Source organism: Panulirus ornatus, chromosome 49, assembly GCF_036320965.1.
Source record: "Panulirus ornatus isolate Po-2019 chromosome 49, ASM3632096v1, whole genome shotgun sequence".
Taxonomy (NCBI): domain Eukaryota; kingdom Metazoa; phylum Arthropoda; class Malacostraca; order Decapoda; family Palinuridae; genus Panulirus; species Panulirus ornatus.
This window is the reverse complement of record NC_092272.1, coordinates 7208078-7223096: the sequence shown is the minus strand read 5'-3', so window position 1 is coordinate 7223096 and position 15019 is coordinate 7208078. Positions and strand designations below refer to the sequence as shown.

At 38.2% G+C, this 15019-nt stretch overlaps 1 protein-coding gene across 2 annotated transcripts in view; it reads right to left on the bottom strand.

Annotated features, from left to right (window-relative positions):
• unc-13 overlaps window positions 1-15019 on the bottom strand; it is an 820923-nt gene that overhangs the window by 437626 nt on the left and 368278 nt on the right. The window contains exons 18-21 of one of the 2 annotated variants that reach the window (XM_071690929.1): window positions 13945-13974; window positions 12622-12684; window positions 4749-4892; window positions 4370-4486 (exon numbers count right to left, since the gene is read on the bottom strand). The exons of the other annotated variant lie outside the window; for it this stretch is intronic. Of the exons in view, the coding sequence (XP_071547030.1) occupies window positions 4370-4486; window positions 4749-4892; window positions 12622-12684; window positions 13945-13974 (354 nt within the window). The remainder of the gene's footprint in view (window positions 1-4369; window positions 4487-4748; window positions 4893-12621; window positions 12685-13944; window positions 13975-15019) is intronic. 2 annotated transcript variants of the gene reach the window in all.

Here is a 15019-nt window from a genome sequence, read left to right as displayed (position 1 = left end):
CATGTGTATGTGGGCGGGTTGGGCCATTCTTTCATCTGTTTCCTTGCGCTACCTCGCTAACGCGGGAGACAGCGACAAAGCAAAATAAATAAATAAATAAATATATACATATATATATATTTATCCCTGGGGATAGGGGATTAAGAATACTTCCCACGTATTCCCTGCTGTCTCCCGCGTTTGCGAGGTAGCGCAAGGAAACAGACAAAAGAAATGGCCCAACCCACCCCCATACACATGTATATACATACGTCCACACACGCAAATATACACACCTACACAGCTTTCCATGGTTCACCCCAGACGCTTCACATGCCCTGATTCAATCCACTGACAGCACGTCAACCCCGGTATACCACATCGCTCCAATTCACTCTATTCCTTGCCCTCCTTTCACCCTCCTGCATGTTCAGGCCCCGATCACACAAAATCTTTTTCACTCCATCTTTCCACCTCCAATTTGGTCTCCCTCTCTCCTCGTTCCCTCCACCTCCGACACATATATCCTCTTGGTCAATCTTTCCTCACTCATTCTCTCCATGTGCCCAAACCATTTCAAAACACCCTCTCCTGCTCTCTCAACCACGCTCTTTTTATTTCCACACATCTCTCTTACCCTTACATTACTTACTCGATCAAACCACCTCACACCACACATTGTCCTCAAACATCTCATTTCCAGCACATCCATCCTCCTGCGCACCACTCTATCCATAGCCCACGCCTCGCAACCATACAACATTGTTGGAACCACTATTCCTTCAAGCATAGACATTTTTGCTTTCCGAGATAATGTTCTCGACTTCCACACATTCTTCAAGGCCCCTAGGATTTTCGCCCCCTCCCCCACCCTATGATCCACTTCCGCTTCCATGGTTCCATCCGCTGCCAGATCCACTCCCAGATATCTAAAACACTTCACTTCCTCCAGTTTTTCTCCATTCAAACTCACCTCCCAATTGACTTGACCCTCAACCCTACTGTACCTAATAACCTTGCTCTTATTCACATTTACTCTTAACTTTCTTCTTTCACATACTTTACCAAACTCAGTCACCAGCTTCTGCAGTTTCTCACATGAATCAGCCACCAGCGCTGTATCATCAGCGAACAACAACTGACTCACTTCCCAAGCTCTCTCATCCCCAACAGACTTCATATATATATATATATATATATATATATATATATATATATATATATATATATACTGTGTTCACCAAAAACCTTGTCCACTCTCCATACATTTTCTAAGGCAGTCACAGAAGTTAGTACTTTGCTAACTCTCCTTTGGCCTTGGTTACTATCTGCAGATACATGGGCATAGAACTGACAAGGTTCCTGAAGTAGTCTGGGTCCATGTTTAGGGTCCATATGGTCTTGCTCTGAATGATGAGAAGCACTGATGAGGTGTTGCAGGAAACAGCCACCTGATTGTGCATTTTAAGTACCTAGTGTGCCTAGAAATCTCATGTGTACCCTTACTTTCTCGCTTTTAAGCAAGAATTCAGGCTTTATCCTTCTTAAACGGGGAAGACCTAACCATCTTGAAGCAAAGGTGGAAGAGCAGTGCCCAGAAGCAAAACTCCCAAAACGAAGTGACACCCTGTAAAAGGAAAGAAAGACCGTCGTTCTCTATTGAGATAGCCCAAGGCACACCAAGGTAGGTTGCTGGGGTTCACACCATTAAAACCACACTATTATTAGCAAACAGATGTATGATGATTTCATCCTAAGAGCATTATATGCTTGTACCTTCAATAAACCTTAGCCATATATCTCCTCTGAAAATATATGGGAGGGTGGACATTGTTTTCTATGGACCCCTTTTTCTTGTTCCCTCCACTTCTGACATTTCAGAAGTGAAAAGAACATGATGACTTAAAGAAAGTCATGTTCTTCTGAAATGTATACCCTCTTAGTCATCATGTCCAAACCATTTCAGCAAATCCACTTCAGCTCTCTCATACTCCTCTTACTACTGCACTTTTCTCTCACCCTATGATTTCTTTATTGATCAACCCACCTTACATCATATACTATTCTTATACATTTAATTTCCAAGACATCCACCCTCTTCTTTACATTTTTGTCTAAAACCCATGTTTTGCATCCATGCAGCACCAACAGCACTACTATACCACCAAACATAGCCATCTTTGCCCTTTAAAGCAGTGACCTCTCTTTCCATATATTCCTTAATGTGCCTAGGACCTTTGCTCCTCACCCTCTAACTTTAGTTTCCATGGTTCCACTCACTGCCATATCCACACCCAGGCATCTAAAGCAATTCACTTCATCTAAGTTCTCTCCATTTAAACTTACATTCCAAATAATGTCTCTCTTCACTACTAAAGCTAATTACCTTGCTTTTATTCACATTAACTCTCAACTCTCTCCTTTTCCACATATTCCTATACTTTGGCACCATCTTCTGCAGTTCCTCAATTGAATCTGCCAAGATCAAACAGAACTGACCTACCTCCCGAGCCCAATGTTTCGTTCTCTCTCCAAGACTCTTGCATTCACCTCCCCACCACCCATCCATAAAGAGATCAAACAGCCATGGCAACATCACACATTCCTGACGTAGACCCAGCCTCACCTGGAACCACTCACCTTACTCTCTTCCCACTCACATACATGGCTTACTCTCATGATTAAAAACTCTTCATGTCTCTAACAGGTTTCCTCCTACACCATATTTTTGAAACACTTTCCACTGACCATCTCCAGCAACCCTACTATGTGCTTTCTCCTTACCTCTAAGCTTAATGTACCAGTCCTTCTCTTTGTATAAGTACTTCTTGCATGCATTCTTCACAGCAAACCCCTGATCTACATATCCACTACCATTCCTAAAACCCAAAAGTTTGTGCATGTCATCACCCTCTAAATAACCACACTCCCATATAACTTACTAGCTACACTCAACAAACTAATACCTTTGTAATCTGAGCATTAAGTTTTGTCCCCCTTGCCTATATATATATTGGCACAATACAGACGTTTTGCCAATCTTCATACACCTTCCCATGAGCCATGCACACACTGAAAATCCTAAATCCCCAATCAACACCAAAATCATTCTTTCTCTGATGATATTCAAGTGCAATCCCATCCACTCCAGCCATTTTGCTACAATTCATCTTTTGCAAAGCTGTCACCCCCTCTTCTCTTTTCACTAAACCACTCACCATGTCACTCTCTTTTCACATACTTCATTATCCGAAACATCCCACTTCTGCCACCATAATTATAAGCTAACATATTTAATAACACTTCGAAATATTTACTTCATCCCATTTTCATCCTATTTCTACCTGTAACCATGTTCCCAATTGCTCTCTTCATTAATTTTTCCATTTGTTCTCTCATTTTTCTCCTCCCAAAATATCATCTTATTCTCCCTGTAATTTGCAAATACTTGCTCATCCCAATTCTCATTTACCCCATTTTTATGCCCTTGTACCTTCCTCTTGACCTCCTGCCACTTTCTCTCATACATTTCCCAATCACATGCATTCCTTTCATGCAAATAATGCCCATACATCTCTCTTTTCTCTTTCACTTATAACTTAACTTCCTGCCACTCACTATCCTTTTTACCTGTCCACTTCCTACCTTCCACATGCCACACACTTCTTTTGCACACATATAAGCAGTGCTTCCCTATACACCTTCCATTTCTCATCCACTCCAAATTATATATTCACTTTCTCGTTCTCCCATTCTATGCTCAATCTCTCCTGGTACCTCATTTCACAAGCCTCTCTTCCAACTTCACTCACTTTCACATCTCTCTTCCTGCCTATGTCATTTCCTCTTTTCTTAAAGCCTCTATAATCCTTCATTCTCATCTCCACTAAGTAATGATCTGACATCCCACCAGGACCCCTTTCTTGGTGATCCTGAGGCTCCTGCAGCTTCTTTAAATCTTTGATATTCTATTGTCAATGATCCATTTTCCCTTGTAGCAATTGCCTTTTGTTGCAAAGTCCAAGCATTAATCAGATGTAATGAAATACTGACAGCTGTAGAACACTTCACATCCTATGACCATTCTCAGCTGTTCTTCAATGAATCTGTGTAGTTTGAAACGAGGCACTTCTAGACGAGCAACTCCAGCGCATTCATCTATCTGTCACAAAATTAAGCAAAACTGTCTACAAGAAGCATGTTCATACATCATCCCATCCACTGTGAGAGTGACTTTTTGACTATGCTTTGTCTCAGAATCCAAAGTACCACAAGTTCCAAGAAAAGCCACGGTTTTGAAACAAGCAAGATGGAACATGTGGCAAACATGCAAGTTTAAATGGCTTAAGATATATGGATGTAAGAGTGTTCAACTAGGCCAGGACTTCACCTTCTCAACAAGCGGCTGTTTGACCTCATTGGCCTGTTCCTCTGGAGCAGGCTGGCTGGACGGGACTGTAACCTTGGCTTGGGGTTTAGGCACTGAGGCCCTCGTTATAACAGGTATCTAAGAAAAAATGTTAGGTTTGAAGGAGAGAAGACTTAAGAAGTTTCTATTCTATCTTCAAGAAAAAATGCCAAGTATGCCAAAAAGAGAAAAATTATTCATCTATGTTCAGCTTATGATGATAAAATTTTCTGGAATGGATATGAAGTTTATTGAAGTGATTTAATAATATTCAATCTTGATATGTCCAAGAATGGATATGTAATATTTCACTTCTTCATAAAATTCAATGTCCTGTATTCTACAGAAAAAAAAAAATCACCTTGATGGGCAAGGAGGTGGGTAGGGATGCAGGTAGCGGTGGTAGTTTTAGAATTCCTGTCACCTGTTTCATTTTTTCCTCGAAGGATCTCTGTCTATTTACCTGTTCAGCTGGCCGGTTCAGGGTAGGCGATGAAGAACCGCCCTGAACACACAGTAGAAAGGGATTATTCCCGCTCTGAACACATGATACAAAGAGCTTATTTCCAGCAAAACCAACAATAATGAAATTTTCAGATTAAAGAAGAGTTAAAATTAGCAAAGAGCAAGTTTGATCATAAATAGAAAATATGCAATTCAAACATTAATCTGTCTTCATAAGAGTGCCTTAATGGGTGGAGTTCATAATACCAACCAAAAAAATGATTTCCTGGTTATGATGGACAATGAGTCACTTAGCCAAGGATGCTGCTAAGAGTTAAAAAGTCGAATAAAACATTTTTCATGCTTTAAATGTTTCTAACCATAAAAGCAAAGAAGAAAACCACTGTCATAGATATCATGATATTTTTTCTATTGATCACGAAAAATATATGTTAGTAAAGGAAAATATGTGTTTAGCGTGTTTAGCATCATGATCAATTACAGAATGAAAATCCAGAGTACATAATTTACTCTAATATACTCTCGAATCATTAAGAAGGAATGGTTGAATTCCACGTCAGATAATCAATTTTCATTAGACAAAACAGGAGTAACAATTCCATGGCTAGCCATGCTTGCAATTCTGCATTTTAAATAAGAATTTTGTCCCACATACTCACATAGTGAGGCACATCACAACAAAGCTTACCTCACTCAGCACTTGTAATACTATAATTTTCTTTGTGATATAGAAAGCCCTGGGCTGAGACTATAGTAGAGTCAAGTCAATTAAAGGCTCCACTGATTCATCTAAGACCACTCATTATCAATATCAGCAGATTCCTCTTTTAGGTAATCTAAGCTACTCATTAATTTAAATCATATATAAAAAAAAATGCAGTGATTTGCACCAATGTTTAAAGAAAACAAAAACACATCCACAACAAGGCTCCACAAACTTAGCTGCCTCATACATCCTGGCTTGTTCAGGCCCCTAAACATTCAAAATATTTTTCATTCTATTCTTCCATCTCCAAATTGGTTTTCCCCTTCTTGTCCCTTCCACTTCTGATAAATACATCCTCTTTTGTCAACCTCTCCTCACTCATTCTCTCAATATGTCCCATCCATATCAGCTCACTCTCTTCAGCTCTCTCAACCAATCCCTTCTAATCACAATACCTCACTCTAACCCTAAAATTCATTACTTGATCATCCCTCCTAACATAACATAATGTCCTCAAACATTTAATTTCCATAACATTAATCCTCTTACATACACTTTCATCTACTACCCATGCCTTGCATCTATACAGTAACACTGTTGGAACTAATATACCTCCAAACACACCTATCTTCACCCTCTCAGGCTGTGACTTTCTACACATTCCTCAAAGCTCCAAGGACCTTTGCCAACCCTATAACTCACCTTTAGCTCCCATGGTTCCATCTGCTACCATGTCCCTTCCCAGGTATCTAGAACACTTCACTTCCTTCAAGTTGTCTCCATTCACACTAACCTGTCTCTTTACACTGATAAAGCTAATAACCTTGCTTTTATTCACATTTACTCTCAACTTTCTATTTTCACATACTCTCCTAAAGTCAGGCGTCAACTTCTCTAGTTTTTTATTCAAATCAGCCACTTGCTCCACATCATCAGCAAACAACAAGTGACTCATCTCCCAGGCACCCCAACCCAAAGAGACAACATACTTCAGGAAAAGGAGAGAAAGAATACTTTCCACATATTCCCAATGTGTTGTAGAAGGAAACTAAAGTAGTAGGAGTGGGGGCTGGAGACCCCTTCTTTGTATTTTAATTTTCAAAAGTTGGAACAGAAGGAACCAAGCGAGGAGCGCTCATCCTTTTCAGAGGCTGAGGCAGTGCTACCTGAACATATGTGGATGTAACCAAGATGAGAAAAAGGAAGAGATAGGTAGTATGTTTGAGAAGAACTTGGATATTCTTGCTCTGTGAGAAACAGAGATGAATGGGAAAGAGGAAGAATAGTTTTGCAATTGTTTTGGGGGTACAGCCAGAAGTCAGTGTAAAGGTGAGAGCTATGGAAAGGGGTAGCACTTCTGCTAAAGGAGTTGTGGAAATGCATGAAAGAGTTTGAGGAAGTGAAACTCTGACTGATGTGGGTAAAAATAAAAATGTATTATGGAAGGTGGATGATTACTAGTGCTTATGCACTTGGAAATAATAGGACTATGGACGAGAGGCAAATGTTTAAGGAAAAGCTGAGTGAGTATGTCATCAGCTTTGATGTAAAAGTCATGGGTGATTTGAATGTGATAGTAGGTATTGTGACAATTGAGGACATAATTAGGGGGCATGCATGAAGTACCCAGGGGTGTGAATGAAAATAATGAACAACTTGCAAAGATGTGTGCTGGAAAAGGGCTGGTGATTGGGAATAACTGGTTAAAAAAAGAGGAATATATGTAAGTATACATGTATGAGAAGTAGAGATTGTATGCAAGCATCATTTGAATATGTATTAATTGATAAGTGTGTAACAAAGATTCTTGGATGTGATTTTCCTAAGATAAGCAGGTGGTAAGATGATTATTTCTTGGCAGAGGAAAGGGTGAACTTTTGTAGATACTCAGGGAAAAGAGGAAATGACATTGGTGGAAAGAAGGTTATGAAAGTGAGTGTGTTTGGGAAAGATTGTTTGAAAAGTTGCTGAATGTAGAATGGTAAAAGGAAGGGGTAAATGAAGCTACATAGGTATGTGAAGAATGGAATGTATTTAGGTCTCTGGCACTCCTTAACTAATGCAGGAAACAGAGACCAAGCACAAAAGAGATGTTTGGTAATAAAAAGAGTGTAGTTGAGAGAGCAGAAGAGGGTGTATTGAAATCATTTGGTCACATGGAGAGAATGAGTGAGGAAAGATTGACAAAGTGGATATACAAGTCAAAGGTGGAGGGAACAAGGAGAAGTAGGAGAGCAAATTGAAGGTGAAATGATGGAGTGAAAAAGATTCTGAGCGACTGGGGCATGAACATACAGGAGGGTGAAAGGAGTGCAAGGAATAGAGTGAATTGGAACGATGTGGTATACAGGGGTCAACGTGCTGTCAATGGATTGAACCAGGGCATGTGGAGCGTTTGGGGTAAGCCATGGAAAGTTTTGTGGGGCCTGGATGTGGAAAGGGAGCTGTGGTTTTGGTGCATTACATATGACAGCTGGAGACTGAGTGTGAATGAATGTGGCCTTTGTTGTCTTTTCCTAGTGCTACCTCACGCACACACAGGGGGAGGAGGTGCCATTTCATATGTGGTGGGATGGCGACAGGAATGGATGAAGGCAGCAAGTACGGATATGTACATGTGTACATGCCTTTTCCCGCATTAGCAAGGTAGCATTAAGAACAGAGGACTGAGCCATAGAGGGAATATCTTCACTTGGCCCCTTTCTCTGTTCCTTCCTTTGGAAAATTAAAAATGGGAAGGGAGGATTTATATATCTATTTATTTATCTATTTACTTAATTGCTGTTTCCTGCATCAGTGGGGCAGCACCAGGAAACAGATGAAGAATGGCCCATCCACTCATATGCACATATATGTACATAAATGTCCATATATTCACATATACATAAATATACATATCAACATATACACATATACATACATATACATACACATACACAGACATATACATATTAACACATGAACATATGCATATTTGCTTGCCTTCATCCACTTCTGTCACTACCCCGCCCCACAGGAAACAGCATGGCTACCCCACCGCTGCAGCGAGGTAGTGCCAGGAAAAACAGAAAAAAAAGGCCACATTCGTTTCCATTCAGTTTCTAGCTATCATGTGTAATGCACAAAACCACAGTTCCCTATTCACATCCAGCCCCCACAAACCTTTCCATGGTTTACCCCAGACGTTTCACATGTCCTGGCTCAGTCCATTGACAGCATGTCAACCCCGGTATACCAATTCCAAATCACTTTATTCCTTGCACGCCTCTCACACTCCTGTATGTTCAGGCCCCGATCATTCAAAATCTTTTTCACTCCATCCTTCCACCTCCAATTTGGTCTATATTTGTGCATTAACAAGGTTGTGCCAAGAACAGATGAAGAAATAGCCTCAATCACACATCTATTCTCTAGCTGTCACATGTAATGCACTGAAACCACAGCTCCCTCTCCACACCCAGCCCTGCAGACCTTTCCGTGGTTTACCCTAGCTGCTTCATGAGCCCTGATTCAGTCCACTGACAACATGCCACTTCTTTTATACAACAAAATTCAGCCAAAATGGCAGAACTAGCTCAAAGTGCTCATTTCACATCTTGCTTGGTGTATAAAACTATTCTTCTCAGCTGCTACCTGCATTACATAAACATCAATTCTTAATTCATCTAGGGTTGATTTCAACCACATACCAAGTATTCTTTTGGATGCTTCTGTAGAGGTTCCATGCATATTTCTTATCTCTCCAGGCAGTACACTGAACAATTGTTCTGGCTTCCAAGACAGGCTGTCAAATATTTTTGTCTGACTTATTTTCAGTACATTTCATTGAATTCTTGAAGGCTTATTAACTCTGTACCTTCCAGGTCTAACACATCTTCTCTTATACATTCAATTTGTTGCCATGCATACATTATCATATGTTTCTCTCTTCTGTCCAGATTACAGAGTTGTAGTTCTTTCAGCCTTTTATGCAGGTTAACACGCCCCATCCTCTTGATTTTGCTCATAAAGTGTATCTGTAATATTTTTATTTCTATTTCATTCATTGGTGACTATACAGGACAACAGTATTCTTTAAAGTTCTTATGAATATAATAAACAATCTCATCAATATATTCCCTCTCTTATAGTGATAGTTCTCAAAATCATACCACTCATCACTTGATTGCTACCTGAAATCTAGTTCTTCATTTACAATGGCGTCCAAATCTATTACATTCATTCCACTTTCAGTCATTTTCCCTGTTGGGCCTTTATACAGTACCACTAATGAATCCTTCCTTGTCCCGTAAGTTATCATATAAAATTCTTCTTCATTAAATTCCATGAGGTTCACTTCTGCCTATTTGCATATGATGTCAGTCTTTTTTGCATCTTCATTTGATCAGAGTCTGATCCAAACATTTTGCTTACTCTAGTATCACTAACAAAGCTCCTTACCATGCTCTTCTTTACCTCATTGGAAAGAAAGAGAGAAGGAGCATGATTTTTTTTTTTTTGCCTGATATATAACAGACAGATAGATAAAATAGATGGATAGACAGATAGATGGACAAAAAGTCCAAATTTGTTTTGATGCTTTTACTCATCTATTCATGTATCTATATGACACTGATTATCTTGTGCCAGAAAATTCACTAACAGGGACACATAAAATATTCAAAATGATTATTAACCCTCAAGAAAGGAGGTAGTCTTCAGACACTCTACAACCCTGATACACTAATAAAATTATATGAAAATTAAAAGAGTTAAGTCATAGTATCACAAAGCTCATAAAGCAATATCAGTTTTTCCTGACATTTTGTACTGTCATGACAATATCAAGAGAAAAAAATGCAATGATAATATTCCAAGCTAGTTTGTATTTCCAACAGAATGTCCAAGACTCATGCTGGAGCACTTCTGATCAGATGAACCACAGCACTTGCCATGACACTCATAGAGTAAAAATGTAGACAGTTCTTTAGTAATAACCGTCTAAAAACCAGAAGGCATTTAAAGATTATAAAACAGTTAACATGAAAGATAGTAAAAAATAAATACCAGCATAACCCTTTGAGAGCCATATGGCAATTAAAGATGATGAGCATGGCCGCACATGAGAGATAATTAGAAAATTAATGGTGTTCGTTTGGCAGGTGCCCCAAAACCTATTAAGTTCAGCTCTCGTGCTGGTCATGCAAGAAGCAAATGGTACAGCATGCTATGTCGAGGCCCAATGGAAAGTCACTCAACATGCCCTAAAAGAAAGTTAAAGTACAAAGTAAATAAAAAAAGATTGTCTTGCTTTGAGTGTTCATAAGAAGGAAAAAATTCATTGGTTCTTGAGAATCCCCAAAATTATTAATTTTCCACAGATACAAAAAGATGTTAAACTGACAGCACTATTCACCTCTGCTTGGGGAGAATGGGTTGGCTGGCCCTGTTGAACCTGTCTCTGTTTTGCTTCAAAATCTAACCGTTTATCATTTTTAATCTGAGCCTGAATGTGAGCTTTAGTCTCCACATTGGTTTTTGCCTCAAACTGGGCCAGAATTTGACCTGTATCATGGGTCTTTACAACAGTTTGGGACTGGCCCTCAGGTTGAATTACAGGCTTTTGTTCAGAATAACTTTCATCAAGATGCACCTGAGACTTGGCGTGTGGTGGTGCCTCCCTTACACCCTCATCCTGTGATAACATATGGTACACAGGAATTCTATGACAAATTTAAAAAAACTTATGATTTGATGGAAAATATATAAAAAGAATTTGTCTGGTGAAGTGCCATCAATAATCATTATACATACTATTATTATTATTACTATCATTGTTATTATTGTTATTATCATTAGTAGTAGTAGTAGTAGTAGTAGTAATAGTAGTATTGTTATTCTTATCATAATCATCACTATTATTACTTTCATTATTATATTCTAATATTCCTTTTTTCAATATACAATTTTCAGTCAACTCAATTGTTTCCTTAGCAAATCAATTCAATATGCATGCAGGAAAGGCATGCAGATGTTCACCTTCTCAGAGGCCACCGCCGAGGGCACATCTTTGGTCATTTGCATCATCTTTGCTTCGAAACTCATCTTTTTGTTTTCTTTAGCTGCAAGGGCATCTGTGGGTCGCCCTCCCCCCGCAGGTGCCTAGAATGATACCACAGTGCCATCAACACAGAATGTCGCCACAACAAAGCCATGGGTGGCAGAAAAGCTCAAACTTGTGCCCCCTGACACTCCCCGGAACCTGGGCCTCGACAACCTGTGCCCACTATTAACTGACTACTGTGCTGTGCTAAAAACTAAAATAACTATTGATACTTGGTATTACTAGAAATAAGTGGTGCCAGTGGTTCCAAGGAATATAAGAGGGAGTGATGGATATGGTGAGAACTGTATTACTTAATGGCAATTTTCTTATTCCTAAACTTTCCTCACTTTTCTCATGAAGCCTCTCTCCCTCCTTCTTCTGTCTATTTCATTCTAGGTTCCTTTTCTTTCATTCCTTCTTTATTTCTACCTTTCCTCTGCCTTTGCTTCTTTTCAGTCTCTCTTGCTCCTACTACAACTTCTATGTGTATGTGTTCTACTCTCTTCCATACTCACTTTCTATCTCATTAGCACTCTCCTATCTCACTAGCTAATTCACTTTCTCTCACTGGGTCTATCATTTGATCCCATATTCCTTTAAAATCTTTGTGGCTTTTAGTTATCTATATCAAAAGGTTTTCCATTTATAAGCCTGATCTTTGTAAACCATGACAGTGGTAGTGGTAGTATCTCAAGCTGTCTTAGGCACAGTCATAAGGCTCTGCACTATAGTGTGACAGAGGAGGGAGATAAGAAGAGGCATAAATACACTAGGGAAACACTAGAGGCAAGACTAAGCTCAGGGGATGTGTGTGCTGTGGCGGCCAAATAAAAAAAAATCGAGTGCAGTGAAACCTCAAAAGAGTGTGTTGGGGGAGGGGGGTATTGGTTTGTCTGATATGGAGCGACTTGTATGTTTAAATCTTTTAGTGCTGCCCATAGCCAGAGTTAACCATGCACTGGAGGAACTAAAAGTCACCTTAGTGGTATCACTCTCAGCCTTCACGTGCTCCGCCCGAGTCTTCATGTCGAAATCAATGATCTGGGAAGCGGAGGAGGTACGGAGGTGTCAATACAATTATATGATCCATTCCCAAAACAGGTTAAAATTGTGATTAAATGTTAGTTATTTACTGGGAAAACTAAATCATTTCTCTTGGGCTTTTACGAGTTTGTGGGAGTGCCGGAGAAAAAATCAACATAATGGAAGGAGAAATTACTTATGTTGAAGAAGTAGGTAAAAATGGGCGGAAAGAAATTCAACTAATCAAGGGATTCAGTGAGTAAACAAAATCACTATCTACATGAAAGATAAAAGCCAGCATAACGGAAGTACGTCATTATACCGCCGAGGGAGGTTCACTATCAATGACTAGATCTAATACAATGATTCGGATATGCAGGTAAGTTTGGAACTATTTTCTACATCTAAAATGACGCTCAGTTTCTGCTGCTAAAACTTGTTCTATTATCTACATTTAAAATACTTATTCAATTAAATAATTAAAATTAGCATTAAGTGCTATATTTGATAAAACCCTTAAAAATGAGTTTTACCATCTACTTGGAAAAGGGGAATAATCCAGTCATATATATAAACTGATAATTTATACTACTTGGAAAAGGACAACTTGATCACACTATGAAAATCTGCTTCATCCGTAGCATTTAGAATACCGGTTAAATCACAATAATACCATTAGTATGAAGCGCAAATATTACTACAGGTATACAAGTCTCAACACATGGGTGTACAGATACATGTGTTTAACTAAAACTACACAGTAGACATTAAAATGTAATTTAACTCGCTGAAGAGACATGGCATTCAAAACATGACAGTGCATTAGTAGTTTTGTCAGAAACTTTTGAGACGATCTACTGAAATCAAAACAGCTACGAACTGGAAGTCGATTTAAAATACAAAGAACATATTCAAAATTAATGAACTCTTTGTAGCACTTTGGGGTATACGTTAATCTTTACTGTTACAATTGAAAAAAATTGAAAAAATGCTACACAATTAACCTATTGCACTAGTGTGGTATATTGGACTGATCAAAACACTTTAAATACTCTATTACCAAAACCAACAAGACAAGAGAAATCACCATTAAAAGAAATATTCTATAAAGGCTACATATATCATCATCTACTCTCTGGTAAATGGACATTACAGTCAAGAGTTTAAACTTTTGAAAAGTTAACCTTAGATGATGTACATCATAGATTTACACGCGAAAGGCAATAGAAACTAGGTTACGAAAAATCTAGCAGGATTAATGTAAGCAGAAATATTCACCTTAGATTCCTTTGGCTTCTCCTCTTTTGCCTACAAAAGAAGGAATAGAAAGAAGTATTGAATAACAAAGAAAAGAAAGAAAGATGATGGAAATGGAATAAAGAGTTGATTTGGATGATTATTTGTTTGTTTACAGTAATTATTCTAATCAGATATATAAAAATATAAGCATGAATGTGTTATATCTCATTTCTATCACAGTACATACATCTACAACTTTATAAATGTCAAATATAAATATATATATATATATATATATATATATATATATATATATATATATATATATATATATATATATATATATATACTTAAGGTGAGTGTTTGTGTCATTACATTGAAGTAAGAGAAAAACCCAAGACCGCATTGCACATTCAAATGGATACTTTATATCTAACCTCGTCCACAATCTTCAAAAGCCTGAACACACAACTTGGGAAGGCTTGTTGTGTATTTTTCATGAATAACTTTTCAGCATTTCCAAAGCAGTACAATACATTCACAGGATAAATGCCTGAGAATATAGCAGAGCAAGATGAAATTTTCTAACATAAAAAATACACAGCAAATAAAAATGTCATGAGCTCATACCACAATAAACTATGATCTGTGAAACTCACAACAGAGCAAACTATGATAAGCCATAAATTCACACCACAATTATAATGTGACATAAGCTCATATCAAAAAACTAAGATGAGGTGTAAGCTCACTCCACAGCAAACTATCATGTGTTATAACCTCAAACCACAGCCAACTATGATGTAGCTGAAGTTCATACCACAGTAACTATGGTATAAGGCCACATCACAGCAAAGTATGGTGAATTGTAAGCTCACAAAAAATATATGGTCTTACATAAGATTACACAATAACAAAAAATGGTACATCTTAAATTCACACCATAATGAGCTATAATGTATCTAAAGTTTACACTACATAAAGCTATGGTGTGTAATAAATCTACATTAAAGTGAATTATGACAAGACATAGGCTCGTAAAATGATAAACTTATGAAAGTTCACACTAAACTATAATGAGTCATAATGTCATAGTGCAGCAAACTATGATGTA